This window comes from Temnothorax longispinosus, chromosome 4 (assembly GCF_030848805.1).
Source record: "Temnothorax longispinosus isolate EJ_2023e chromosome 4, Tlon_JGU_v1, whole genome shotgun sequence".
NCBI classification, from domain to species: domain Eukaryota; kingdom Metazoa; phylum Arthropoda; class Insecta; order Hymenoptera; family Formicidae; genus Temnothorax; species Temnothorax longispinosus.
Window position 1 is genome coordinate 6,147,856 of NC_092361.1, and position 27,161 is coordinate 6,175,016.

At 42.9% G+C, this 27,161-nt stretch overlaps 2 protein-coding genes and 1 long non-coding RNA gene across 10 annotated transcripts in view; 1 reads left to right on the plus strand and 2 right to left on the minus strand.

Moving 5' to 3' along the window:
* On the minus strand, positions 1 to 14,937 carry Vari (MAGUK p55 subfamily member vari). Of its 5 annotated transcripts, none has more exons than XM_071777057.1 (8): positions 14,116 to 14,927; positions 9,959 to 10,074; positions 3,920 to 4,222; positions 3,101 to 3,337; positions 2,452 to 2,926; positions 2,035 to 2,369; positions 1,748 to 1,822; positions 1 to 1,320 (listed from the first exon to the last, which is right to left on the minus strand). In XM_071777057.1, the coding sequence occupies exons 1-8, from the start codon at positions 14,213 to 14,215 to the stop codon at positions 1,144 to 1,146; spliced, it is 1,818 nt and encodes a 605-aa protein (XP_071633158.1). In that variant the 5' UTR covers positions 14,216 to 14,927; the 3' UTR covers positions 1 to 1,143. The 5 variants fall into 5 exon arrangements, with proteins under 5 accessions (XP_071633158.1, XP_071633160.1, XP_071633161.1 ...); XM_071777059.1 differs by lacking the exon at positions 14,116 to 14,927 and adding an exon at positions 11,936 to 12,454; XM_071777060.1 differs by lacking the exon at positions 1,748 to 1,822 and having other exon boundaries at positions 14,116 to 14,937.
* Positions 7,359 to 27,161, plus strand: part of LOC139812323 (venom dipeptidyl peptidase 4-like) — a 21,198-nt gene continuing 1,395 nt past the window's right edge. The window contains exons 1-13 of one of the 4 annotated variants that reach the window (XM_071777053.1): positions 7,359 to 7,590; positions 19,493 to 19,550; positions 19,716 to 19,942; positions 20,278 to 20,352; positions 20,426 to 20,478; positions 21,072 to 21,268; positions 21,524 to 21,693; positions 23,162 to 23,262; positions 23,360 to 23,608; positions 23,847 to 24,061; positions 25,469 to 25,751; positions 26,652 to 26,846; positions 26,930 to 27,090. In XM_071777053.1, the coding sequence (XP_071633154.1) occupies positions 19,853 to 19,942; positions 20,278 to 20,352; positions 20,426 to 20,478; positions 21,072 to 21,268; positions 21,524 to 21,693; positions 23,162 to 23,262; positions 23,360 to 23,608; positions 23,847 to 24,061; positions 25,469 to 25,751; positions 26,652 to 26,846; positions 26,930 to 27,090 (1,789 nt within the window). In that variant the 5' untranslated portion in view covers positions 7,359 to 7,590; positions 19,493 to 19,550; positions 19,716 to 19,852. Of the gene's footprint in view, positions 7,591 to 12,861; positions 12,996 to 17,693; positions 18,122 to 19,492; positions 19,551 to 19,715; positions 19,943 to 20,277; positions 20,353 to 20,425; positions 20,479 to 21,071; positions 21,269 to 21,523; positions 21,694 to 23,161; positions 23,263 to 23,359; positions 23,609 to 23,846; positions 24,062 to 25,468; positions 25,752 to 26,651; positions 26,847 to 26,929; positions 27,091 to 27,161 lie in introns of those variants that run through there. The other 3 variants (XM_071777052.1, XM_071777051.1, XM_071777054.1) reach the window with 3 other exon arrangements.
* LOC139812336 (uncharacterized) overlaps positions 21,700 to 27,161 on the minus strand; it is a 142,835-nt gene continuing 137,373 nt past the window's right edge. The window contains exon 3 of the long non-coding RNA XR_011731851.1: positions 21,700 to 22,886. This is a non-coding gene — a long non-coding RNA (uncharacterized lncRNA). The remainder of the gene's footprint in view (positions 22,887 to 27,161) is intronic.

Here is a 27,161-nt window from a genome sequence, read left to right on the forward strand (position 1 = left end):
TTGTACAATTTATAATTCGCAACAAATGCTCGATAAACTTTATTCCACATCGTGCGTCACGTTGCTTTTCGGGACAGGTGTCTCGATTTAACATACAGATATATGTTCGTAGTCGTTACGTATATCTGTACAAAGCGACCCTTTTGGATGTATCTTTTTTTTTCGGAAGAGGTATGTTAAGGTGAAAAATTCGAATACGTATGGATGTGTATGTGTGCACGCGACTGTCTGTCGGACGTCAGAAAAGGCATTATTATAGTCTTGTTCTCCATAAAACCCGAATGCAAGGCGAGTCTGTCGACAAAGGTCTTCGCATCAATTTGTAGGCTTTGCGTTATTAAGGCACTCTATGCCAGGAATATTACTTAGCGTTGTACGAACAGCAAAATGAGACACGAAACAGAATTCACGGGGAAGGTGTATGGTGGACTCAAATAGCTAAATGATCGTACGTGCGTACGCGGTTAACTAAATTAATTAATTATCGTTAACTAAATTAAAAGTACGCTAAAATTAACTGGACGGCGGTCTAACACATCAATCGACCCGTTGCTACTACAGTCGTTGTTGAGATTGGCAGTAAGACATGCGATATGACTTTCTTCGTTGTAAAAAAGCGTCTTTTTCGGTTTTTTAATATAACTCTCTGATATCGTTACCGCTATGTCGATCCGTCAAAAATAAATGATTGAAAATTCGCGGTTTTTTGTATAATTTTGATATATATATTATATATATAGTAAAATATATGCGAAATAAAGTTCGATGAGATTTCGTACGCAGAACGGGTCGTTTGTAAATCTATAACAAACTAACGTAAACGGTGTATTTAATCATAAACGGTATCATAATGAGATTCTCGATCGCGCCTTTCACGGCGACAACGTTCGACATCGCTTCACGCGGCGTGAGATATTCGTAGCATTCTTTGTACTCTGATTACACGTGCTTCGCGCTTTCTTAGCCGCGCGGCAAACGGAGTCTGATTCTGAATACCACTTCCCGCAACGTAATCTCGCAGTTTTTCGTACGTGACGTAGGCAGTAATAAAAAATCTTTCTCTTATTCGCGCGTACAACTTCTGCAGCGCCTGACTCTTGATTATCGAGTCCTCCGATATCGTTAGCTGCGCTCAGGAATCAATTAGTAGATCCAATTGACCGGCACCCACTGATGCTCCGTGGCTAAGGCATCCAAAGCTGCGATCACCTGCCTGAACGTATTGTCGAAGTCCTCGTTCACGATCACCTGGTCGATGTACTTCTCGTAGGCTCTCTGCAGAGCCGCGGATTCTTCCAATGTGGATTTCAAATCGTCCTCCTGTCAGATGAATCGTCAATCAATCTTTTGCTTTCAACGTCTTAGTGTATAAAAATATTCTTTTTCTAAGATAATGCTTTATACGAAGATTAGTTCATGATAAAAGCGGTGTGAAATGCATTTTACACGAGATCACGAACGTAGCTTGATTTCCTTGTTTACGGTAAAGAAAAGTGTTTAAAGAGATATTTGATTACATCAGTGTAAGGACGCGAACTTGCCAAGAGAAAGTTGACATTTTCGTGGCTCCCGTGACTAAGCATTGAAGGGTTCTAATCTACGAACCAAAACGTAGGGAAATATCGTGCGAAATATAATGAAATCTATAGCTACTAATAATTTTGTAACATTCCAAATTATGGACGGTGTGTGAATATATGCTGCAAAAAATAACATAATAAAACAATACGAGTCATGCGATACAAACCTCGTATAAAGATGCGAGGGACTCCAGTGTCCTGGCTCTTCTCGAGCTGTACCTGATGGAACTCTGACGGTCGAACTAGCAAAGCCAACATCAAATTTATACAACGAATTAACTAAAGTGAGGGAATAAAAATGAAGTAAACGACGAAATAAACAAGTTGTCGCAAATAGATTGCTAGCATCACATGATAGTCGGTAAGAGGAGCTTCAAAGAGGACGTAGAAATTTAACAGAAAAGACGTAGGGAAGACGATTTTTATAAAAATATAGGCGCAAGCTTTAGAATACCGTTAGATTTCGATTGCTGGCACCGGTTGATCTCCCGAGATCGTACAAAGACTTCAGCTGCTCCATCCCAGGCGCGGCGATAAATATGACGTAAGGCATAAACTCCGTGCTGTTATGGAGGATTTTGAGCGCGGCCGGACTGCAGTCCAGCACGCACATCTTGCCGGCCCTTATCAGTTCTCGCACCGAGTCCAGTTTCGTGCCGTACAAATGCCCGCCGTGTTCACCGTGCTCCAGGAACCTGTGTTCCCTAATGTCGGTCTCCATGGACTCGCGATCGGTGAACCAGTAACTCTTGCCGTCCTCTTCGAGGACTCTAGGCGGTCTCGAGGTGTCTACGAACAAATCACGCTCGCTCAGTATAATAATCAATGATATCTACCTTGATCAATGAAAAGCGAATCGAGGTTTTCTTACAGGGTACGATAGTGCCGAACTTTTCGGGATCACTGTTGATTAGCCTGTTTTTCAGGGTTCGTCGACCTACGCCGCGTGGACCGACCAGAGCCAAGGTCTTGCGTCGAAACGGCGGCATCCGAGCGACCTCCTCGTAGAGAAGCAACTCGGCACTGTCAAACTCGCCGTTCGACTTGGACTGGTACATCTTTCTCTTCTTCTTCTTGGATATCCTGGTGCCGCAGATGCTGATCTTGTGAACAAAATCGGCCTCGGGCGGCACGAACGCCTTTCTGCGCTCTTCTAACTCCAGCGAGGGTATCAGCCCGGGCGATCCGAGACCCTCGCCCTCCACTCTTCGCGCCTGCCACCAGTTCGGATCCGCCTGGTCGACGATCTGGAGGATGTCGCCCTTCTGGAAAGGCAGACCGATCTCCCGGCAGGGCAGAAGCGTATCGTCCGAGGGATCGTAGTCGAAGAGAACCCTCATGTAACACTACAACGACAAATCAAATCAAAGGTGGTTCGATAAGATTGTTATGAATTTTCTCGGCGATTACGACGCCGACGTCGTGTTCTCCGCGCCCGAACGAGCGCCATAAGAAAGGGGAATGAGAACACGAGTTGTTAACAGAGGCATCGAGGTGGAAAAACAGCCTATAGTACTCACCGTGGACTTGAGAGGTCGATTCGCGTCCGAAGCGATACCTGGAGCCACTTTCAAGGATAGATTCTCCTTGGCGTCCTGGATCGCCTGCTGAAGTTCCTCGGGATTTCGAACTCTCTTGCCGTTGACCTCGAGTATCACCTCGCCCGTTTTCAAAAGCTCTTGACGAGCCGCCGTGCTGCCACCGAGGATCCTGGCGATGATCATATTGCCAGATTCATCTACCTGCACTGTCAAACCCTGAAAAAATACGAACACGGAAATAACAAAAGTGTCTCACCCTTGTTTAGCTACGTCGAATTAAATAAAGCGCATTTTGTTTGCGAGATTACAGTAGTTCCCAATGTCGGTTAATAAAGCCTTAAGCGACGTTAAAAATCGCTAGCCATATCTCGGCGCGTTGGAGTATCTTAAAGAAGCGCGCAGTACCAGAAAATCGGCGAAACACATGGCATGCCGGAGAAATAAACGTTCGTACTTATTTACGAACTGCAAGTGGCATCTTTGTCTTTTCTTCGAGCGTAACTGGCGGGCTAAGAGCTTCTTTCGCGATAACCTTTTCAATCTCGTCTTAGATAATACTAAATTTAGTTTCTCGCGTGTCGAATATTTTTCTTGTTAAATGTTTACAGTAACTACATTATTTTGAAAGAAGAAAATGAATGTTCGTTGTTTTAAAAAAGAACGAAGAGGAACTTTTAAATGGAGAGAGACTATTACATCGAGACTTAGAATTAATGGGCTGTCTTCTATCTAAATAATAAATAATGATACAATTATTTATTTTGCTGGAGAGTTTATTCTTATATCGTCTGGACTTACCAGGGGTTCGTCCGGTTGCCTCCGAAGGCCGACCACCCTGATAGGCATCTCCTCCCTCTTGTTCGTCGGCATCGTCAACACGAGCGGATCGGCCGATGTGGAAGGCGTTTCCCTGCGTTCCACGATCGCGTCGTGCGTCTCGAGGAGTGCTCTCAGATACGCGTTGCCGAGAAGATTCACCAACTCCCTGGCGTGCGGGTTCCTGGAGGCTCGGAATGCGTGGCACACCTCGTCGACGATGTCACAGACGGACGAGCATACCGGCTCCACGGGCACCGGCGGGTCTTCGAGACGCTCCTGCACCTGGCACGCAGACAAGAAGAGAGTGGACTTCAAATCGGGACCTGTTAAAAACTGGTTTCTCACGGGCCTTAGAAATGTGACTCCTCCGCAACCCTATCTCTTTCACGCTGGCGCGTTTTGTTGATAATTTCAACCTGTGATAACGTTTCTTTTCCAGTCGCGTTACGTTCAAGCGACGCTTTTCTGATTTTATTTCTTTTTTCATTATTTTATTCTGTTTCGCCCTGCCTGTAGATTCGTAATTATTTCTACATTCTTTATAACCCGCGAAAATATAATAATAATCAGTCAGATGGAAAAAAGAAATTTATTGGTTCAATGTACCGTTAAATCAACAAATTTCTTCAAACATAAAAGAGCTGTGTAAGAATTTACGAATTACAGGAAAAAAATGCTAACGCGTTAATGATCAGTGACATGCAGTGATGTAAACGCTGATTGAGTTCAATCGGATTAGAGTTAATTTAATCGACACGAAAGACATTTAGTCCCACCCTACCCGGTGCGGTTCAGAGTTTACAATGAAGTAATTGGGAAAGTAGGTCATGCCGACTCGTTCGACGACGCGTTTGAGATGGCGCATTTTCGAATATACAGACGAATATACAGGTCTTAATGACCTGATTCTTTTGACAAATTCAGCTTGAATGTATCGCTTCTTTGAAATACGACGAGATCTAAAAAGAGAAATTTGGGACGTATAAGCAACGGGCTTACAATCCCTTCTCATAAAAATTGCAAACCTCAAAGAAATCAATGAGGAGGCCAAGACCCACGCAGGACTGTAACGCTAATAATAATAATAATAATGATACAAAAATAAACGAAAAACGTTCGACGTAAGCCTGCAAATCTTTCCTCGATCACTCTGCGATTGTCGTGCACGGTGACGAGTAAATGTAGATTGTCGCCGTAGAACGATGATTCACCGTTTAATTATTTCCTCTCGGGAATCGCAAACTCCCGCGACGATTCTTATACGCGATTACTACACTCGCGTTTTATCGGTCAAGCGAGAGAATTTCCTCATCGTATAACGTGCTCTCGTGACGAGCGTTGCAGACAATTTCTCTCGATGATTAACGGGCTACGAGGACTTGCGACTTTTCCTCCGGACATTTTACAGTTTCCCGTATTTGTTCGATCTGTTTGCTCAACGCGCCTCGCCCACGTGCTCGCGTGTATTTCAGATGCGAAAATCCGTAAATCGACGTCCGTCGCGCGAGATTTATCGACGCACTTCGTCGCGGACCATCAAGTCCGGCCGCGGTCGTTTTCTCGTCCCGTTTACTCCGCGCGGACTCTCGCGCACAACGAGCGTTGTATCCGATTGCGTCGGGAGGGACGCGAGATTTACCGGAGGCTGCGTCCGAGACGCGCCGCACCCCGCACTTGCGTTTATGGACTATAAAGCCGCGGCATTTATTTATCCGCTTCGCTGCAGAGATCCTTTTGCGAGACGAATCGCTCGGAATTCGTTTCACTCCTCGAGAGAACGGGGGCGACCGGGAGATCTGCGAGCGATCTTCGCGCAAAAAAGGCCGCACCTTGCCGCGCGAATTACGGCAAAGCGCGAGCGAGAGTCCCCACGTTTCTCTCCCGAGTATCATCAGGCGAGTCGAACCCGTCGAGCCTCTTACGTTTTCACTTTTTCTATCGAGTTAATCTCAATCCGCTTTGACGATCGCTAGAGCCATATACGATCCCGCCGATTCTCTCCCGGCTACCCCGTCGTTATCGCACGTCCGAACCCTTTCCCAATCGCGCCACTAACGGTATTTTCGTGTTTCTTCAGTCGCACCTTCAGTCTCGGCAAACGGCTCACGTCCCACTCGCGAAGCAGAGCAACGTGAAATTGAGGATAATGATGATGATGATAATCTTCCGTCCACCTCGACAGACGTCTCTCTTACGAACTATATGCTTCCCGCGTTCCTCAGGAGTGACGTCTCACCTGGAGAAAGAGTCGCGACGCGGTGCTCCGTGCGAACTGGTGAAGCTAAACGGTTCTAACTGGTAGTGGTCGGTGCCCCCGCGGTGGTATCGATCGGCGAGGGAGAGCCTGGCTCTCTCGAACGGAGGGAAACCAGATCGTCTGTCGCAAGGGGCGGTAGGAAAACGAAACGACTACGGTAGGATGCTGACGAGGGTGGTGCTCTCGGAGTTGGTAACGTACGCGCGACACTCTCGCGTAGTAAGCAGCAAGTCAGAAAAGTCTGCCGCGCCTACTGACGTCGCCTGGCCTCCCTCCGCATAGGCAGCCCGTTCAGGCGAGTCGCCTGCCGTTTCTGAAACAGGTGGGGGCCCTTCCTTCTCCTGGCCTGGCATGCACTCCGCTACGTTCGCTCCAGGAGCGTAGCTCTCTCGTCCGGGTGCCACTGTTTCAAGGTCGGCGCAAAACGAAGCGAAATCGTGCGTCTTTGCGGACGCTCCAGGCTCCGTCTCTCTCGGACACTTTGCATACTCCTCGTTGACTCTATTGTTTATCGCGCCTTTCTCGTTCTCATCCGAGTCCGCAAATTATGATTCTATCAGGTCTATTTTAAATTGAATGAAGAATATGACATACTTGACGCAATTTTATAATTCAAGCCTTCGGAATTGATCCAAAAGTTAAACCTTTTCCGCTAAAACGTTTCGGAATTCGGAGATAAACCGTAAGACAAACGGTGGACATTCATCTTTTTTCATTACAGTGAAAAAACATGCAAAAGATGAATATGGAACGTCCGCAATATTTACCGCTTTCGATAGAGAAAACGCTGTTGACACAAGTGAGGCATTTGTCACGTTTACGAGTCTTTACGAGTGATCCTGTTTGCAGAGGATTGCTGCAATCGAAACGACGTCAATGTCCTCTTTCAATGTATAATTTGACATTTCTCGAAAGTGGTTTAAGATAGTGGGACAGGTGGAAGCTCACAATGAAGAACCTCGTTCCGATTGTTTGTTTTGTAAACGAAAAAGAAACCCCTGTTTGGTGCAAATTAGTCACTCTAGATTCTACGATAGGTAGAAAAAAAATGTTTTTTTCGACCAAGTCGTAAAGATACTCCAATTGTGAAAACAAATTGCTCCCATTATTGGCCGAAGAGCTGCATAGTCATTTAACAACCGGGAACACTTGAACCGCTCCGTTATTAAATGTGTCACCGTTTTGAGGACTCGGCAGTTTGCACGAGTCGAGTTACGAGCAACGTCAAGCCGAGTGACGTAACTTGCGCGTCCAGCAATTGAACACGCAACGATCAGCGAAATCAATTTCGCTACTGTTTGTATTCGCAACAAGAAAAGAGAAGCGTCTTTCGTCAATGATATCTCTACGCACGAGTTAGAGTAGCGGTCATGCGGGAGAACCTTCACCCGAGGTAAGTGCGAGATAAAAAAAAAAACAGAAAATATGTATGCATCTGATAAGAGCCACGGCGGAATTCAACGTACAGTCCTGTCACCCACACAGGCGGATCGACACGCATGTCGCGTGTGTGTTTCTCCCACTTCCTCCCGTGCGCGATCACAAAGCCGACTCACCGACTGAAATTACATATCGTCTCGTCGTACACGCTACGGACTTACAAAACATATTGCCGTCGCGGCACGCATGCTCGCGCCTGGGATTTCTGCACGGCGCGCGCGAGCGATGACTCCGCTCGCAGGCGCCTGATGTGACCTACGCTCAATCAAGAGGTCCCGCGGGGTCACAGCCAATTATCCGTAATTATTATTACGGAGAGAAAGATGGCAATTTCGCCAATTGAGCGACTGTAAATCTCAATCTCCCCCTCCCGCGCCTCGCAGCATCTCGTACGCGGGAGTGTAACGTTTCCTGCGGGATGATGCAGTGAATTGCCTCATCCAGGTGATTATCAGCAATCGAGAGTCTGACGAGGGTTCTCTCCTTTCTCCTTTCTCTCTCTCTCTCTCTCTCTCTCTCTCTCTCTCTCTGCCACCTCGTTTCTCAAATGATCGGATTATCTCAATTGGACGTCCTCTCGACGTTTCTCGATTTTGCGACTTTGGCTTTTCCGCAAAGACGTCCCGTCGTGATCGTCAGCACTTTCCACTGTTGGCTCAATTCGGCGTAAAAGGCGGGAGACGTGAGCTGACTCTTTAACGGCTTCTTGACACCGGACATTCTTTACCTGCTGCGGTGCACGTGTTCTACCTGTGGCCGGTAGAAAATTATCGGAATGTAGGTCCCCGACTCTCTCGGACGAGGGGGAAAACGCGCGTATGCGGTCGAACAGGGAGAATGAAAAGACTCTCTCATTCAATATGAAATATCGCCTTGAAAAAGGGGAAAAAGTCCAATCAATCAAGAAGCCGAACAGTGGGAACGCATGCGATGTTTTTCCTAGCCTATCGCCGCTAATATTCTCGTCGAAGGCCGGTATTCTCTTCGCGATCGCGGGAAGTATGTCGCGACCGAAATAGCGTGGGTGTCGCGCGGATGTTTCGAGCGCGTGATGCAGGCATGCAGGTACGTGAAGGCACGTAGAGGAGGCGAGGGAGAGAAATAAAATTAACGTTCCGGCACGCTCTAGGTTCCCGAAATTCCCTCTTTTTTTTCCCCCCATTCTGAGTGACGAACGAGCTCTCCGTTCCGCCGCGACCCGCGCCGGAAGAGCACGCGGCTCGACCGGATTCCAGCGGACTGATACTATCCGCGTTCCTAATTGTAAGCTAAAATTATAGAAGGACGAAACTTATTCTATTGAAATTCGGGGTTATCTGACGTGCCGAGTTTACAAAAGCGATATTTAACTCAGGGGATATTATAAAAAGGTTTTAGAACTATACAGATTTTAGTTTGGAGAGTATTGCATCGGTGAGGATATTCTTTGGACGCACAGCGAGTAAATATATCAAGTTAAATTTATGTATTACTGTGTTGTGTTAAAGTGAGAGTACCACCGGCGTTAAGTATAAACGATCGAAACGTTACTGCTCCACGGTAAGTTACTGCCCCGTTCCTCGTGGAGGCTGCACAAACCTAGATTTCGAACTATATTTAGAAATTAGAGAACTGCACATTTTCTCTCCGCAGGAATCGTGCACTATACACCGTAGCCGTACACAAAAATATTTCCTGATTTAACCGGGTTTATTTCGGTCGTGATCACGCGTTTACCACTGTAAATTATCGATCAACGTTCACGCAGGACGGTTCAACGACACGGATTGTTCGGGCAGACGGCCAGAACGTTTGAGCGAACGTTTCCATTTTTTTTTCCATTCAACGACATAATCAGAGAAATATCACCGATGGGTAAGAACCGCAGACAGGTCCCTCATAAATTTCCACGATCATAGTAAACACCGTTTGATGAGCACACGGACACGCGTTTGACGCTGTGCGCGCGATGTGTATAGACTGGAATGATATCCATTCGCGCTTTTACGACCCGTTCAAAGTGAAGAAAATTGCGAATCGATGTCGTTTCCCGTTAGAATTTCTCGTATCCGACGCCGAACGATGAAAACGAGAAATTAAAAGCGAAAGAGAGGAACCCTTTCACGTCTAAAAAAAGAAAAATTCAATTCTTTTTTCACATTCTTTTACATTGAAAAATCCAACGCCAATAATAAGATGTTTTTTGTGGTGTTTCTCATACCTACCTAATCTACTGACGAATAAAAAAAGTCGAAGAAGTCAACGGAGATCCAAGCACATTCGGGTAATCTCGTGGAACGATCTCTCGGACCGCGATTCAATTCTGAGATAAGGACACTCACCTTTACGAGAGACGTGACGACCGGGCTGTCGAGGAGGCCCTTCAGGAACAGCAGATCCGTGTCGTCGGCGACTTTGCCCAGCTCCTCGATGTTGTCGCGCACGTGCATGAACGCGGCTGGAACAGTAACGACGCACTTGTTCATAATCAGCTGCGGATTCACCGGTGCCGGGAAGAGCACATCGGCCGTATGCGGCATATGCGGCATGCGGCATGTGATCGCGATGGCAGCAAGTGGAAAGAAAGAAAAACAGAGAGGAAGAGAGGCTGGAAGAGGGTGACGAGGGAGAAGTGGGATGCCAACACGGGGGTCGTAGCGACGCGAGAGTGAACCCGGGCGTGGCCCATCTTTCGGCCTGATCAATATCGTCAGCTACAGGTGGCCTGTCACGCGAGATCTCCCTCGACCTGAGCCTCGAACATTTTTTCTACGACTGTTTATCGCTTTCTCTTGACGAGCGCGAAATGAAGTGAAGCTAAACGAAATCGAAATAAATTTACAAAGTGAACAATACGCGCGAGAGCTCAGAAGAGTTCTGAACAACATTCAGAATTGAATACCGATACCGATACTAACAAAAAATGTTTATTGTATTGACGCGAATAAAGAAGTTTTGGAAATTCAACGCATAATTAGAAAGAGAGTGAGAATAATAATTTATAAGTTTTTCTTGGGAGTTGAGAAATTACAGGCGGACGTTTTAATGAGAAACTAGGAGTAGTGCGCGAGTGTGCATAACGGGGTTGATCTTACTTCGAATAAGCTCAAGGGTCTCGCGGAGCGCAAAGTTGTTAAATAATATATCCAAGAGAGTTCAATTAACGTCAGCTCTATTCGTGGCTTTAAGTCGTTACGCCTCCCCAAGGCCTCTTAGGCAATATTATCACGTTCCATTTAAGTAGACTAAGTAGAGTTACACCTGTTGGCGGTTCGATATTATCGATCGCGATATTTCTGCTACTCCTTTAAATCCGTTTGAATATTACCACCTCTATGACAAACGAACGAAACAAAAATATATCTAGAAAATTTACACCTCGTTCGCAGTTTTAGAAACACGGCTGTGGATGTTTCATGACGGCTGTGCACGGCTTGTCAATTGATTATGCTCCGGTAACGCGTTTGGAACTCGCGACTATTCGATGAAAAGCCACTTGACTATGTAATAATAACCTGCGCCAACTATGCAGCATATGAATGATAAATGCATGCCATTATAAAGCATTGAAGCATGGCTGAGAGACACAACGCGCACGGAATACGCTACCGGTTTTCACGCTCACGAATTGAGTGAATATATTTTTTACGTCTGTTGCTTTAGCGTCGACATCGTGTTATAATATAAAGCAATAAAGCATGTAATATATTGAAATATATATGTATGTATGTATCTATAATATAATAATTATAACAGTAGTTATAATTACGACAATATATATAAAATTATATGTACAATTATTTATACAAATTATGTCATTATAAACTGATTATTTTCTCACTACGCCGTTCTTGCGCCTTTCTTTCTTTCTCACTCTCTTTCTCAACAATATATTACCAATTTAATTAGCTCATTAAACGCAATTCCGAAGTGGATATTGCTATACGCGTTGATGAATTTTACAGTTGAAAGTCATTAACCGAAAGGCGTAATCGTTACACCACGGTCGACGTTAAAATAAAAGGGAATAGCAAACGCGGGCGGGAAAGGGTGGGAAGGGAAGGACATAAAAATATGCGGCCGGCGATAATATTTGCACTCGCTCCCACCGGATGTTCGGAGGAAATTGTGCTTCGCTATCAAGAATGCGTACTTGTATACACGTAAAGTAAGGAAATATTTCCCTTTAATTTCGAGAAAGCCGTGACGACAATTTCGCCGGAAACGTCGCTTTCGTTGATTACGCGCGCGAGAAACCATTCTAATCTACGACTTCGCGCATCGATGTTCCGTCGCGCGACAATAGACAAACTTTATACCGTTGTCGATTTGATGGATAATCGTGCCGTTCATGGCGTCCATGCTCGCCAACAATCGCCGATCCTCCACCTTCTCTTTTCTTCCGAAGAAAACCATGATAACGACATTCAGCTTCGTACTCCCTTCCGGAACACAAGACTCTTTTCCCCGGACAGCCTTCTCGATTTCAATAAAACTCCGCCGCGAGTTTATTTACGCTTTCTCACATTCACATTATTACTCCTTCACGTTTTCCATCACATTTTTGCGCCATAAAATTGTCGTTATCCCGAGATTAAAGTACCGCTTTATCTTCTTTTAACGCGGAAGGCAACTCGAGATTAAAAACTTGAGACTCACGAGGTCGCCACGAATTGCAAATCACTATTTAATCATTTGCGCATTAATTACACCGTTAATTCACCGTTTAACACAGTTTATCAAGGAAAAACGTCTCCGTCGTTGCTTTCCTTGCTGTCGCTTCGCAGTGAATGGAAACACTGTCTTACACTTGCCGGGGGCCCCGAGGGCCCCTGGTCCAGACGAGGGGACCGCAAGCGGCACCCCGCCGAGGTAAGTAGTGGGGCGACTAAGGAGGCAGGCCCGACGATGCTTGTTGACACGGCACGGCTTCGAAGTCACGTAACTTATGCTGCTCGCTACGCTCGGAATCCTTGGATGATGTATGCGCCGATATATCACACACGAAGAAATCGCGCGGGAAAAGTGAGAGACCGGGGCGACGAAAGAGAGACGAAAGGTGAACGAGAGAAATCGGAGGGGAGGACCTCGATCGAGAGGAAACGTAAGCGCCACTGGCTGCCGACTGGCTTCGGAGATTCAAAACTGGCTTCTACGAAGGGTCGGGGTCCATGCAGTCAGAAACGAACCAGCTGGTGGCTGCTGGTGAACCAATGGAGGGGGCAGAGCACGTAGAAACGGGAAAGAAGAGAACAAAAGTGGAGAAGAGGCGGGAATATCGCTGTGCGCCGATTGTCAGCATCAATCGCGATTTCAGGATCTTTCTTCACGGAAGTTCCTTTTGTTGTGCCCGAAGTGACGATACGTATCCCGATGGGGGTAAGACGCGATTTATCGTATCGCTGAATCGGCGAAAGTGTAGAAAGATCGAAGAATCTAGGATCAATTCAATTAGAATCGGGGCAATAACGAGAGCGGAGTAAATACGACGTCCATTCGTTTCGAGTGACGGCGCAACTTTCGTAACACCTTTTTGATGGCGACTATTAACTTTATCGTAGGGAAACGTAGCTCCTTTTATCTCAACTATATTAAGTTTATCTCGATTAACAGTACATTCAGTAATAAAAATGAAATTGGCAATATGCGTCTTCTCCGAAGGGAGAAAACGGCGAGAGGCAAAACAACGTGGTAATCGTTGAAAGCAACAAGAAAAAAAGCATTCGTTGGTTCGAGGAGATGTGAAGAAAGCGTGATGATGGAGATAAATAGGGTAACTCATACAAAAAGAGAAAAAAACGAGACGGAGAAACGTGGGAACAAATCCGATAAAAGCAGGATCTCTCTGGTATCCGGAAACCAGACGCCGGAAGTGTTTCTAAGAGTCTTCCTCACTGCGAGAAGGAGGAAACGATCAGTGGTAGCTTTTCTCGTTCAAGGTTGCGCGCCGCGAGCACGTCATCGATCGCGGGGGATTTTCCGTCGTCCGGAGAACACGTGCGTGACGATCGATCGAATCGCGAACCGTGGATGAACTTTGGACGACCCGCCCGCGCCGGTACCGATAGATTCGCATACGGAATGTTACATTATATATAATACATATATAGAGCAGTCGATGCATTTTTAGTATTTTACATTCGCTCGTTGAGAACTTCAACGATGTGACATTTATGCCCATTTCTACCAGATTAACTTTAATCACGGTTTAACTTATACTTTCTATCTTTTTCTAACTCTTAGAACTAGGAAAAGAAGACAGGTAAACCAAGATTAAAATTAACCTGCGTTGATAGAAATGGACATTAATCGGGCAAATACCTCGATCGTTGAAAATCGGAAAAACGACATGTGATATTTCGCGAGAGAAGTGTCGAACAGATCGAAACTTCAGGAATTCCATACGGAAATCTCTTATCTAATGATACACGGTCCGCGGAAGCGGATTTATATTTCCGGTCCAAAAATTACTTCGTAAGTTTTTTCCTATTAGGCTTACCTGACGTGGAGTTCAGATCTTTCTTTTGGACGATCGACGACAGAGCGGAACACCCGCATATGTCCTCGATGACGCTCCCCCCCGATTTGCTCCTCCTCATCTCGGTTGATCCTCTCTCGATGATCCCGAGCGATGTCACCCCGGTCGATCACTCGGGTCCTCCGCCACCGCGAGACCGGCCATTACGACGGTTCCTCGTGGACCGCACTCTGATCCTCCGGGATCACCGTCATCGTTCGCCGCGCTCCTCGTAGAAGGTTCCACGTGCTATTGCGAGCCGTCGGCTTCCTGACCGCCAATCGACGGCCCTCGTCGGCTCGATCGGACGACGAACGGACGGACGTTGCGCGATTGGAAACTGATCAGGATCTATTCATAGATCGAAACGACTTCGGCGCCCTAGTCAAAGTGGTTTTTCCGCGTACGCGAAGGCTATATCACGCCGGTGGGACCACGGGGCGCACATGAGCCACGCGAACCGACCGCGATCGGTACTTATAGTCGTCGGTCCGAAAGGGGTGGCCTTTGTGGCACCCTGGTTATCTCCCTCTCCCTCGCTCTTTCTTTCTCCTTCTCTCTCGCTCGCTCTCTTTCTCTGTCTTTCTCTCTTGCTCTCTCCTGGCAATTCCTCGACTCGTGGCAACGACGACTGGTACGCGTTATATCCTCCCCGATCGATAGTAAACGCGCCCATGAAAGGGTCGCAAATATTCTTCACGGGGCTGCGCGCCAAGGAGGGCTGACGCAAGAAATTGTTGTTCCGAAAGTTTCCGGGATAATACACTTCCTCCTTTGCTCTCTCGCCCCGCCGCTGACGTTTCAAATTTGTGAAATGCTATATTTTGATGAACGTTGGGAAAACGTGTTAAAAAAATGAATGAATTTTGCTTTGGAGATTAATAGTTATTTCTATGTTATCACTCTTTCTTTTCACGAGGTATTTTAATATTTTAGAAAACCGAAATCCTTTTTTATTAATAACGCTGATCTGATCCATGCTATTCTATAAGTAAATATCCAATCGATCGACCTCTCAGCTTAAAATCGTCATGTAAAAATTAGTGTTAAATTCTATCTAAAGTAAGATTTGATATAACATGTTTTGCAAAATTTTATCAACGTGTGCAGCACGTATAAGATAATATACTCGAGTACCTTGAGCACATCAAAACCTCTCTTGGTCTCACCGTATTTTAACAGCTGCTGGCAAGTGACGCCAGAAGAAGTTCCGAGATATGCGGTGAACGTTGAACTGAATGCAAGGCTTACCGGTAGGTAACCCAGATCGCGACGCTTTTATATTTTGTGTCATTAAGACAAGATGGCGACTACCTCCAATATACCGCAATGATCTTTATTATGTAATATGCCTTTAAATTAAAAAAAAAAAACAAATATGAATAAATGGTGTGTTATGACTTCAATCTCGAGTCATTCACCTTTGGGACTCGCTTATTAAAAATAGCACTGTATGTTCCCGTGCGTTAAAAAAGCAGAGGATGTCGGTAAGCTGAAGAAGCGTAGAAAGACTAGGCTTTCAATGAAGGAGAAGATAATCTGGGCTTTCGCAATCATCGACGAAGATAATGTTAATGATTAAAATAATAATCGCCCAACCAGATCTTCGTCAGCGCGTTTCTCGCTTTGCTGTCCATTTCACAAATTTAAAGGAATGCAAACGAAATATATACAGATTTTATGGAGACATTTTTGTAGATATTCCGTCTACTTAAAGATGCATTTTGCGGGTATCTTTCTCATAATCGCCACCCCGTATCTGCCCGATGTCGCGTTGCGATTTTCCGAGCTTCTCTTCGTCCGATCGCCAACGGTGCGAGAGCGCCGGCGACCTTACGATTGGGTCAGATTGACTGATTGTTGCAAGCCAGGGATTCGATTATGATCCACGTGCGAAATGACATGCGCGACGAAGACAGACGCGGCCGCGCGCGATGACGATGATGATGGCAATTCTTCATCCCGCAAAGTGTGTCACTCGCTACGCGACGAGATGAAGCTGTGGGACGAAGGACGGGTGATTGTTTTCTCTCGATGACCACGGCTTGTGATTTCCCCACGTGGAATCTCGATCATGACGAGCGTGTCCTTCACGATCCGCGTTGCATGGAGCGAAAGATTTGGATGTTGATTCAAGTGTGGAAAACGTTTGTGAAAAAAAAGGACTAGAAGAATATGGTGACTGAGATCCCAGAGTGCAACCATATTGTGAAGGATAAAGGCACGACGTGAGATTTCTTAAGTTACTCTGCGATGACAAATTCTTTGAAACAATTGATAAAATCAAGGATAGAAGAGACATATCGTGGAATTGACAGTTTCCGATTTTTATTCCGGCTGGTGTTATTGCCTACGGTTGAAGAGTCACGAATTCCTTTTTCTATAGTGATATGGTCTTCTTTTTGCAACAGCCGAACGACGTGCGATAGCTCGACATCTTTATTGTAGAAGCTTTTATGTAAAAAGATTAAGAGAAACCGAGTGTGCATGCGCGCGCGCGCTCAGACATTGGTACTTTGTGCGTTTCGATCACAATATTGAAAACGGTGCGCGCCTGGCGCGATGCAATATTTCGAAACAACATGTTTCGCGACAGGAGGAAATCGTTAGAAACTTTTTGCCTTTATTGTTGACAGCAGTTTTAGACAGCAAGCGCACGCGAAAGATGTACTTGCTGTCTCAACGAATGTTCCGCTCATTCTTCATCTTCATTTAATAAATTAAGAAAAGACAATAAATTATATCTTTCTCATTTCTGAAGACAGTATTCTATTTAATGCATCAACTCATAATTATTCGAATAATAATCTCTACCGGATGAGTTTATCTCAATCAAATTAATTAGCTCTCGCCATTTAATAAAGAAACAATCTCGATTGATGAAATTGATCAATCTCCCAATCTATTTAATTGATAAACATATTCGGCGCTGGACTAACCAAGCGTATGTATTAGTTTCTTATCTTGCAGGAGCGTGTGGAGATAATCGTCTCTTATTGCGCGTGTAGTTAAATAACAGGCGGCCTTGATAATAATAATAGTCAGCTGAGATTTAGTGCAGTACGTCGCATTGTCGTCCGCATTGCCTTTAAATTTCTGTCACGACCGCCACAATTTTATGATGTCATTATAAAGTTTATCGTTATAACGACGCGCGTTTGTCAAATTCGTGACGTTTCAGAAAGAAAAGCACGTAATCGTGCATAAAAGTAATATTGTTTATCGCGTATAAATACGTGTAAAACATCGGAAGTCAGCTGATACTAACAATAAGTCATATCTCGTCTCTATGTACAGCGCGATTTAGAAATTTCATTCAGATATCGAGCTGAACAATTACGCTAATTATTTTAATATAAAAAAATCAAAATAATTATAATCAACGATAATAATTGTAACATATGTAAAAAAATCGAGAATTAATAAATAATATCGCTTATTTTTTTTTGAAAAAGATCCACGATTATAATATGTATGTACATTATGTTATATTTGAAATTTACTCCACAATTCTTTTCTACATTTTTTCACACAGTTTTCTTTCAATTTCTTTCCTTAACGCAATATTGCAACTTTGAGAGATGATAATATTAAACCTATTCAACGATATCTACGGATTTCCCCGTATCTTTATCTAGGAGCAAGAAAGAGAGTCATTTCTTCATACAAATCTGATTTTGTATGAGAAGATCACCTTATCAATATCGACAAATATTAGAGTACAATTAAGTCCAAGGCAGAAACACAAACACGACGGAAGATGCATGCTCACGCGTGGGTATATCCCTGATTTGTCGAAAGAGGTGGGAGCACGTGTCGCTGCTGCCGCGAACACGCTGAGAAAGTACGCGATATATTAGTCTTCGTCGGGCGTACTCGCGAGATCGGCCGCCGCGCCGAGTCAACAGCGGTTTCATCGATCGTTACCATCCGGAGTTTGCGACTCGTAGAGTCGTAGATCGGCCGATTTATCATGGCGAGACACACGGTACGTTGTCCGGCGATGTGGCGAATCCGCCGTTCTCTCTCCTTTTTTCCCCTCATTCATTCTGCGACAATCGCCGGACGGAGAAACCGATTTTTCCCCCACAAATCTGTCGTTAATTCCCGATAATTCCCTCGAGCGTCTTCGATCAAAATGTAAAGAGAAGAGTTGTTTGCTTACCCTTGAGTCGTATTTCTGTGAATTCTTACTATCGCTCTAAAGCGGGCATTTCTAAGAAGTAAAGAGACGAGAGAGATATGTTTCCGATACCCTACTTTTTGCACCACTTGTCCCCCGATCCATTTCCCCGTCGCGATACATTTAAAAGGAACAGTCGCGAAAATAAGTATCGACCTATCAGAACTCGCGATCTACCATTATTGTGGAAGGGCTTTTATCCGACTTACTTCTGTTTCGATTTTGCTCATGGGACAGGCATAATGTCCCGACATATCGAATCAATAAGTCCGTGAGAGCACTTTTCGTCAGACACGCGCCCACCGATGGGAAAGTTTCGAGGGTCCAAACCGTCTCGATTTATCGCCTTCTATCTGAACTCTGTCGCGTCCCTTTTCTTCGTCGTAGAATATACACGGCTATGCGCTCGAGGTATTAAACTCGTAGCAGTAAGTTATTTTTAGGTTCGATTCTTCCGATATATCGGGGTTGTCACCAATTTCGATTCACTGCGGATCTTTTTTTTTTTGTTTACGCGGAAGAGGGGAAATGCCTCGCGCATTCCTGGGCCCCGGCTGCCCAGGATATGTGGGGCTTGCACCCACTAAAACCCCTCTCTCTAATACTGCGGATCTATTGCGTCAACATTGACTGACTCTAATCTTGATTAATCTTAATTTCTTTTCTTATTCGTATTATAATGATAAGATTATAAAGATTACAAAGATTATAATCGATATAATCGTAGAACAAATAGAAAAATGCAATTAAATAGAAATATCGGCGATTCGATCCAACAGAGAAAAAGTTTGGATTTTCCAGGTCGACTCCGTTTCATCGTTAATAAGATTACTCCTCGTTTTTTTATTCGCGATCAAAGTTACCAATTTTAGAGGGCGAAGGAATAGAAAAGTGATCTTTTTCCTCGTAAAAATACTGTTCATTGGTTGGAAGAAATGCTAACGATCTGTAGAACGGACCGAAGCTTTTTGCGGTTATCACAAACCGAAGTCGAGAATTCGCAAAGTTACGAACGTAGTTAGAAGTTTGGGCAATAATAGTAACTTTATTTTTAACATTTTTTGCGCGATACATTCTGTCCGTGCAGTCTGTTTCGTGGAATTTATGTACGTATTGTACGTGTGATCGTAATAAAGAAAAAAATTCATGACACATGGCAATCTGAAATTCTTTCAGCCTCTTCAACTCTTAATACTATTCGCTTTCGTGATCGTCATCGGCCAATCACGAACAGGTAGGTAAATTGATTTAATACTTTGCGTAATTATTAACGTTAATTAATATTCGGCAAATACGCAGTTTAATCGTTACTTATGGAAATGTAGATACCGGCGGGCTCAATGAATATTGATCCAAATGTTGTTTATATATTTTAAATTTGTTAAATTTATTTGTGTAGCTCCACGTGTTGATGACACCGATGTTCGTAACAAGTATGACGTTCAAGTTAGGAAACCGTTCTCATTGGAAGAGATATATATTTACCTCTACTACTCGTTCGGGTTCAACGGCACGTGGATTTCTGATAACGAATTTATGGTTGGGAACATAATTTTAGGCGATATTAGAATTACCGATGTAAAGACAGGGAAGACTAAACTGTTTTTTGATGGAACGGATTTACCAGTAAGGATATTTTATGATCTACTGTGTGTGTAATTTAACCTTTGAAACTTCAATCTGCAATTGACATTTCGTTATCACAGAGATGTTACGAGATATTATAAACATTCTTGCGACATTTGCGATAAAAATTATATAAAGCATTCTTTTACGAGTTGCCATTGTTATTTATAAAAAAAATTTCAGTTTGCCGATACTTTGAACGAGTCGTTCTGAGCAATTTGTTCTAAGATAATTATTTGCTCCGACGTTTCTCGCAAGATAAATTGCTACAAATCAAGACGTTTAAATTAAATAACAAATATTTTTCTTAAAATTCAATGTTAAACTTGTTTCAGCTGCCATACAAATTCGGCACGTCAGCTATTTCGGCCGACAAGCAGTACATTCTCTTTGGTTACAATACTAAACTTGTGAGTGATCAATTGTTTACTAGTTTTCCGTTCGTTGAAATACGATGAGAACTCAAATAAATGATTTTCGCAGGTATACAGACACTCGACCGTCAAAAATTACGTAGTGTACGACGTGCAGAACGGGTAAGTTTATTCGTTTATATTTTTATAGCGCGCATGTATTGTCGCTCATATTGCCGCCGATAATATTAACTATTCCCCGATAAGCTTGATTGCGAAACCAAGCGTGTCTACGCAGCGAATTTCTATCTTTTACATTTCTAAATGAAGCAATAAATTAACGCGACTGGGTCATCACTTTGTGATATGAATAAATTTTAAAGACATCGTACAGATAAAGTTATTTAATCGTATATCTACTTCCTAATAAGCATAAGTAAAATTTGACTTTCTGTCTGACTGCTTTTTTTTAGAAATCTCAGTTTGTTTATTATTTCAATGAGCATTTCTTTTGCCATATGTACAGGTGTCTCAAAATGGATAACACAACATTCTTCATGTCTTTTTCAATCCAATTTCACTGAATCTATCCAATTTTCCAATCGTTGTTTCAATCGTTGTTAGGTATCTCCATCTCCATCGTTATCTCAGTCATAATTGATATAAAAATTTGTGCGTTTACAACTGCGTAAATATTTTTAAACGAGCTTTCTTCTTCCATCGTAAGAAAATACTTGTTACATACTTGCTACAAAAATTGTCCTATATATTTACAGCACATTTGAAGAGATTGCGAATGAAGCTTTTATCTCGCTGGCATTATGGTCGCCGATCGGCAGTGACTTGGTTTACGTTCTCGATAACGATATTTATCATATGACTTTCAATCGCAGTCAGAATGTAGTACGAAGATTGACGACTAGTGGCGAACCCGGAATCGTTTACAATGGAATTCCGGACTGGGTATATGAAGGTAAACCTGTCTTCTGTGACGCAAACAAATATCTACATAAAATAATTTTAATATTTATCAAAAGTATTTTATGATACATGAATATATTATAAAACGTTTTATATTATGTTTAAAAAGAAAAAAATATATCTATATATAATTGAAAAAATATATATCCAATCCGAAGAAGAATTATACATCGCGAAGTGTAAACATTACGTCTATCTGTGTCGGATAATTGCAAATGACAAACATAATCGCAAATGTTGATTACAGAGGAAGTATTCGGGTCTCCGACCGCGACGTGGTATTCACCGGATGGACGATATTTGGCCTTTGCAACCTTCAACGATACTCAAGTAAAGGACATGGCCGTTTCTCATTATGGCATCCCTGGTTCTCTTGAAGACCAATATCCTACGGAAGTGAAGATAAAGTACCCCAAGGTGAGAACCTACTTCAAAAAACGTCTCTAAATCTATAAATTTGTGAAGACTGAGAATACTTATTTTGTAATATTTTTAAATAGATATTTCGAAAATTTTTTCAACATTTCTAAAATCGATAGTATCTTTTAAATGTCTTTCTCTTCTCTGCTTATGCAACAAAAACTGTCAGCTATTGATTGTACATTGCAAATTATTACTATCTTATCAATAATTCAGCGATATCGTTACTAAAAATATTTGCATTATCCCGACACGATAATATTGATAAGTCACCATTGAGAACTCGACTAATCATCTCCACTCGGCAAAATCGGTTATTGTCGTAACGAGTTGGAAGGACCGTCGTTCTTCCGTTTAACTCGAACTTACTCTACCATAGATCCATTTTCCGCGTGCGTGTGTCGGCACGTACTTACGGATAATTCAATTGTCAAAGTGCACTGGCAGAAGCGCAATCTTCCGTGAAAAAAGCCCGCGAACCATTTCTCGCCCTATATCAGACCCTCATTTATCAAGAGCAACAAGCATATTTCTCTTTGTTAACTACTATCTGTTAATCACTCGGATTAATCAAATTATAACTATTTCAGTTATATTATATCGAATATATTTAATTATTCCATTTACGATTCACTTTAAATTAGTGACAAAAATAAAGTACAAATTTATGTATTTATGCGAGAAATGGTGGTAAAGGGATGTTCTAAAAAACGATATTTTAAAGCCCCGAAATCTCAACTTTCAAATCCCTTCAAGCTTTTTCCTCGGTGATGCTTCTGCACCATGTGGTACCATTTGAAAGTCGGCTGTGAAAAACTGATAAAAAAAGCTGCACCTCTGAGATCATGTACGGAGTTGAAAAATTCTTTTTCAATTTCGCTTCATATCTTCTAAAAGCGTAAAAATCTCCTCTCAAAAATTTCAGAACTTAAGCTATGATCTTTTTTCTCTCAAGTTACAGTTATCAGTGATATATGTGTAAAAATACATTTTATTTAAGAAAATAAAAACAATTTTTTGATATTTTACAAACTTCTTCAGAAACTTAAATTATTTTTTATTATTTTCCTGAATTTAAAGTGTGTTCACAATTTTTTCAATTTTTTTTTTACAAAATGGCGGCGCCAGAGCTCAGCAAAGAAAGCCGGAAGTGTTCTGCGGCCGGAAAGATTTCTCCTCCAATTTTTGACCTGGAACAAAAAACCAAAAATTTTTTAGTTTTATATAAGATTAGCTCGGGAAGTACGTACAGAAATTAAAAAATATCATTTTTTGTAAAAATGGTGCACGTTTAAATAAAACGTTTCATTTTTAAACAATAAAAAATTGTCAAAATTAGGGGGCGCTAGAGTGGCGTTACCCCTTAAAGATATTATACTCTGAAGTGTTTTATAATATCACGTAACATGTAACTTGCAAGATCATTTATATCAATGAAAAAAAAATCATATACATATTTTCACAGGTAGGTACACCGAACCCGACAGTAACTCTATCGGTGATCGACTTGACAGATCCATCGTCAGAAGCAGTCACCTTGGAAGCGCCCGTTGATGTGGTTACGAGGCAAGTTTTCCTATTAACAACAAGTATCTCCGTAACGATCTTCAGACGATTTTACGATCATGTTTAACATATTGCTACTTGGCATTCACATTCGTAGTGATAACGTTCTATATAACGTGAACTGGTGGAACCAAACACACGTGATCACGACATGGACGAACCGTGTACAGAACCAATCCCAGCTGACGATGTACAACACACAAGGGGATATCAAATCGGTTTTTTTCGACGAGGAGACCGAGGGCTGGCTTCAACCGAATATCCCTATAAAAACCGGCAATTATGCTTTGTATTTACGGCGAGAGGATTCTGGCACCAGTGCCGGCAGATTCCGTCATATAGACAGGTGAGATATTAGGCAATTTATAAACAAAAATATATTTATAAATTCACGAAAAAAATTACGATTCTCTCAGAATAATCTGAAATTTTTTGCTTCTTGGTTCTGAATAAATTACAAATTAGGCTTCTCTAAACTCGTATAGCTCAGAAAGAAAAGAGTTTGACATAGTGATCTCGAAACGTAAAAAATTTTTAAAAATTTGCTTTTTTCTTTTTTCGTAATTTTACTGTTGTCTCGTTAGGTACGAATACAAGGACGATCGGTTTATTAAACCGGTAGATCTGACACCCGGGCCCTCCGAGGTCCACACGATCCTGGCAGTCGATTCGCCCAGAGGCAGAGTTTACTATCTCGCCACCGCGCCGGGTGAACCGACCCAGAGGAATTTGTATTCGGTGCCTCTGGATGGGAGCCAGGAACCGACTTGCATATCCTGCGAGCTGCTAACGCCGGAAGGTGAGTCCTCGAAATCATGAATATGAGCAAGAAAAGAGAGTAAGTGAATGAATGAGTGTGAGAGAGAAAGAGAGAGAGAGAGAGAGAGAGAGAGAGAGAGAGAGAGAGAGAGAGAGAGAGAGAGAGAGAGAGAGAGAGAGAGAGAGAGAGAGAGAGAAATACAGACAGAGGAAAAAAAGAGAAGATTGGCGTTTTTCATCAATTTAGATGGTGAGCTTTGCAACGTGCACGAACGTGAAGACCCTATCTCACGAGAACGTTCAGCGTCGTCGGAATATTCTATTTAAACTACGGCGTCTCTCATGGGGGGAATATTTTACGCAAGAAGCATGAAAACTTCATAATTCTTAATGTCCGATCGTTCGTTTTACTTACATTCGCGTCCTACCATCTGATGAGTCCGGAAACTCGGGGGGGAGGGGGGGGTCCCGTAAGTGGCGAAGAAATTTCGGGACTCATCGTCAACGGTATTTGTAACTTGTTCGAGATGATAGGTACACGTTCCAATTAAAACGAAAAGTCCATCGGGAGTAATCTCATCTGACAAAAGCCGCAAGTCGCAAGTTCATGAATATTTAGCGCGCGCGCGCGCGCGTATGTATATATGCGAGGGGGAGAGGGTTGATAGACTCGCGCGGGAAAGATCTACGCGAGCGACTATATGATGTAATCTACGGGAACCTCGCTCCCGTAGAAAATCGCCACAATTTTTCCTCGCATATTTCTGCAGTGCGCCGAAAGTTGCGCGAATTCAAGTAAAAATTTCTGAATTCTCCTCCCGCATAGACCCGGGCGTGAACTTATCTTTGCGCGAACTTATCTCCTCCCATCGCTACGCGAGGAGATTCCGAAAAATTCGGAATCTTAATTCCTGCATGCAAGACGTCTCGTCCCGTAAACGAGGTGAGACTGAAATATTACTTTTCGCGCAAGTTTTTCCGGTTATCGGCGGCAGCTGCGTTCACCAGACGGAGCGCTATCGCGTAAAGAAGATTAATTCGCCGGGCTATTTGTGCCCACGAGAAAAATCAACGTCTATGAGAGGTCTCTGTACATCGGTCGATCCCAGGTATACCCTATATCCGTTAAAATATGATGTTTGCTGGAATTTATTTTGTTCGGCGAAAAGTAGAAAGTGTCAAAATTTATGCCTCCTGTTTCCTTCGACGAGGAGTTAGCAATGTACGCCGCGTTGGCGAGCAGAATTTTATACAGGTTTCGATATTACATAGGTGTATATACCTATATATTCAAAAATGTATATCCAAAAATGAAAGCGGAAATAACTGCAGAACAACGGGGGCAACATCGGACAAAATTGAAGCGGCGGGAATGAGCATCTTATTATGTAGAATAAGAAAATGGGTTTTCTCCGTGGAAACATTCCGACGAATTTAAATGTTACAGGAAACAAATGCACTTACGCGACCGCGTCTTTCTCGAGCCAGAGATCGTTTTACGCCCTCACCTGTGCCGGGCCTGATCCGACTACGGTGACGATTTACGACGAGAATCATCAGTCAGTCTCGACTTGGACCAATAACGACCTGACAAGGAAACTTTTGTCGCGAAAACTGATGCCGAAACAAAAAGATTTCAACATTACCGTGAACGGTTATGACTGCAGGGTCAGATTGCTCCTGCCGCCGGATTTCGACGAAAACAAATCGTATCCCTTGCTGGTATTCGTGTGAGTATCGAAGCTCCTCTGATAGAATAATAAGTAACGAAATTTGCTAATAAAAATATCAGTCAACATTTCTCCACGTGATAATTGACTAAAAAAGGTTTTGCGTTCAGCAACAAAACTTTTTGATCATAAAGATAAGAACATAAAAAACGAAATTTATAGTGAATAAAATTTAGCGACATATGTATATTAGACAATAAAATCAATTTTATTGTGAGGATATATATTTCCGTATTGCATATTTATATTACGCTTGATTTGAAGACAAATACATATCTACGAGTATCTTTATGATATTATCACGTGTAGGTTTCGATAAATTTTAATGTTACATAGTAAAGCAATAGCGTTAAAGAAAAAAAATTTTACTTAACAGAACGTTTTCGTTTCGTAAAACATAAAGGTTTGAGTAGAATTAAAGCCATAGTTGTCTAATGCTTTATAAATTGCAAATCTAACTGCATAATTTCGAAAAGAAATTAATATTTTATTTATATTATTTTGATAATGTGCTAGTACGTTATGTATATACGGTATATATCATTAATAGTGGCTACGGCACAGTTAGAATCGGCGTACGTTATGATTGATTGGCACGCAAAAGGATTAAAATCTCCTTTTAAAATTGGACCGCTGATCGGGTCTGTTTGCTTAGCCGATTCATGCCGGGGCTTTCGCAACGATCGATTATCTTTAATGACCCTCGCTCACTTTTCCCTTCTTTTTTAAGAAGTATCGAGCGCTCCATCTACTTAGACATTCATACTATCCATTTGTAGCTCGGAGCTCTGGATAAAATCGGATACCGCGTAATGTTGAGGGGATGAAAACTGAAAGCTATTCTTTGAATTGTGTTATCGTTTCGGTTGAAACATTTGGTTAATACCTTAAAATCCGCAGCTACGCCGGTCCGAACTCGGCCAGGATCACCGATGACCACAAAATCGGATACGAGCATTATTTTACGACCAGCCGAGACGTGGTCTATGCACGGATCGATGCACGAGGATCGGCCTATAAAGGCAGCAACATGCTCTTCGAGATATATCGAAAGCTAGGCACCGTAGAGGTTGAAGATACGATCGCTGTCACCTCGTGAGTAGTCCGAAAGTGATCGAAAATTGCTTCGTTTCCGGCTGCGAACGTCATTCTGAAAATGAGAACGTTCCTTGTCGTAGAATTCTGCAGAAGCAGTACAAGTGGATCGACGCAAACAGGACTGGCGTATGGGGTTGGAGCTACGGCGGCTTCACCACTGGCATGGTGCTTGCGCAAGATGCCAACTCCGTCTTCAAGTGCGGTATATCTGTCGCGCCTGTGACTTCCTGGATCTATTACGGTAAAGTAAAAGAAAAAAAGTGCAAGTCTAATTTCTTATAATATTAATTTTACGATGATTCCAAACGATCT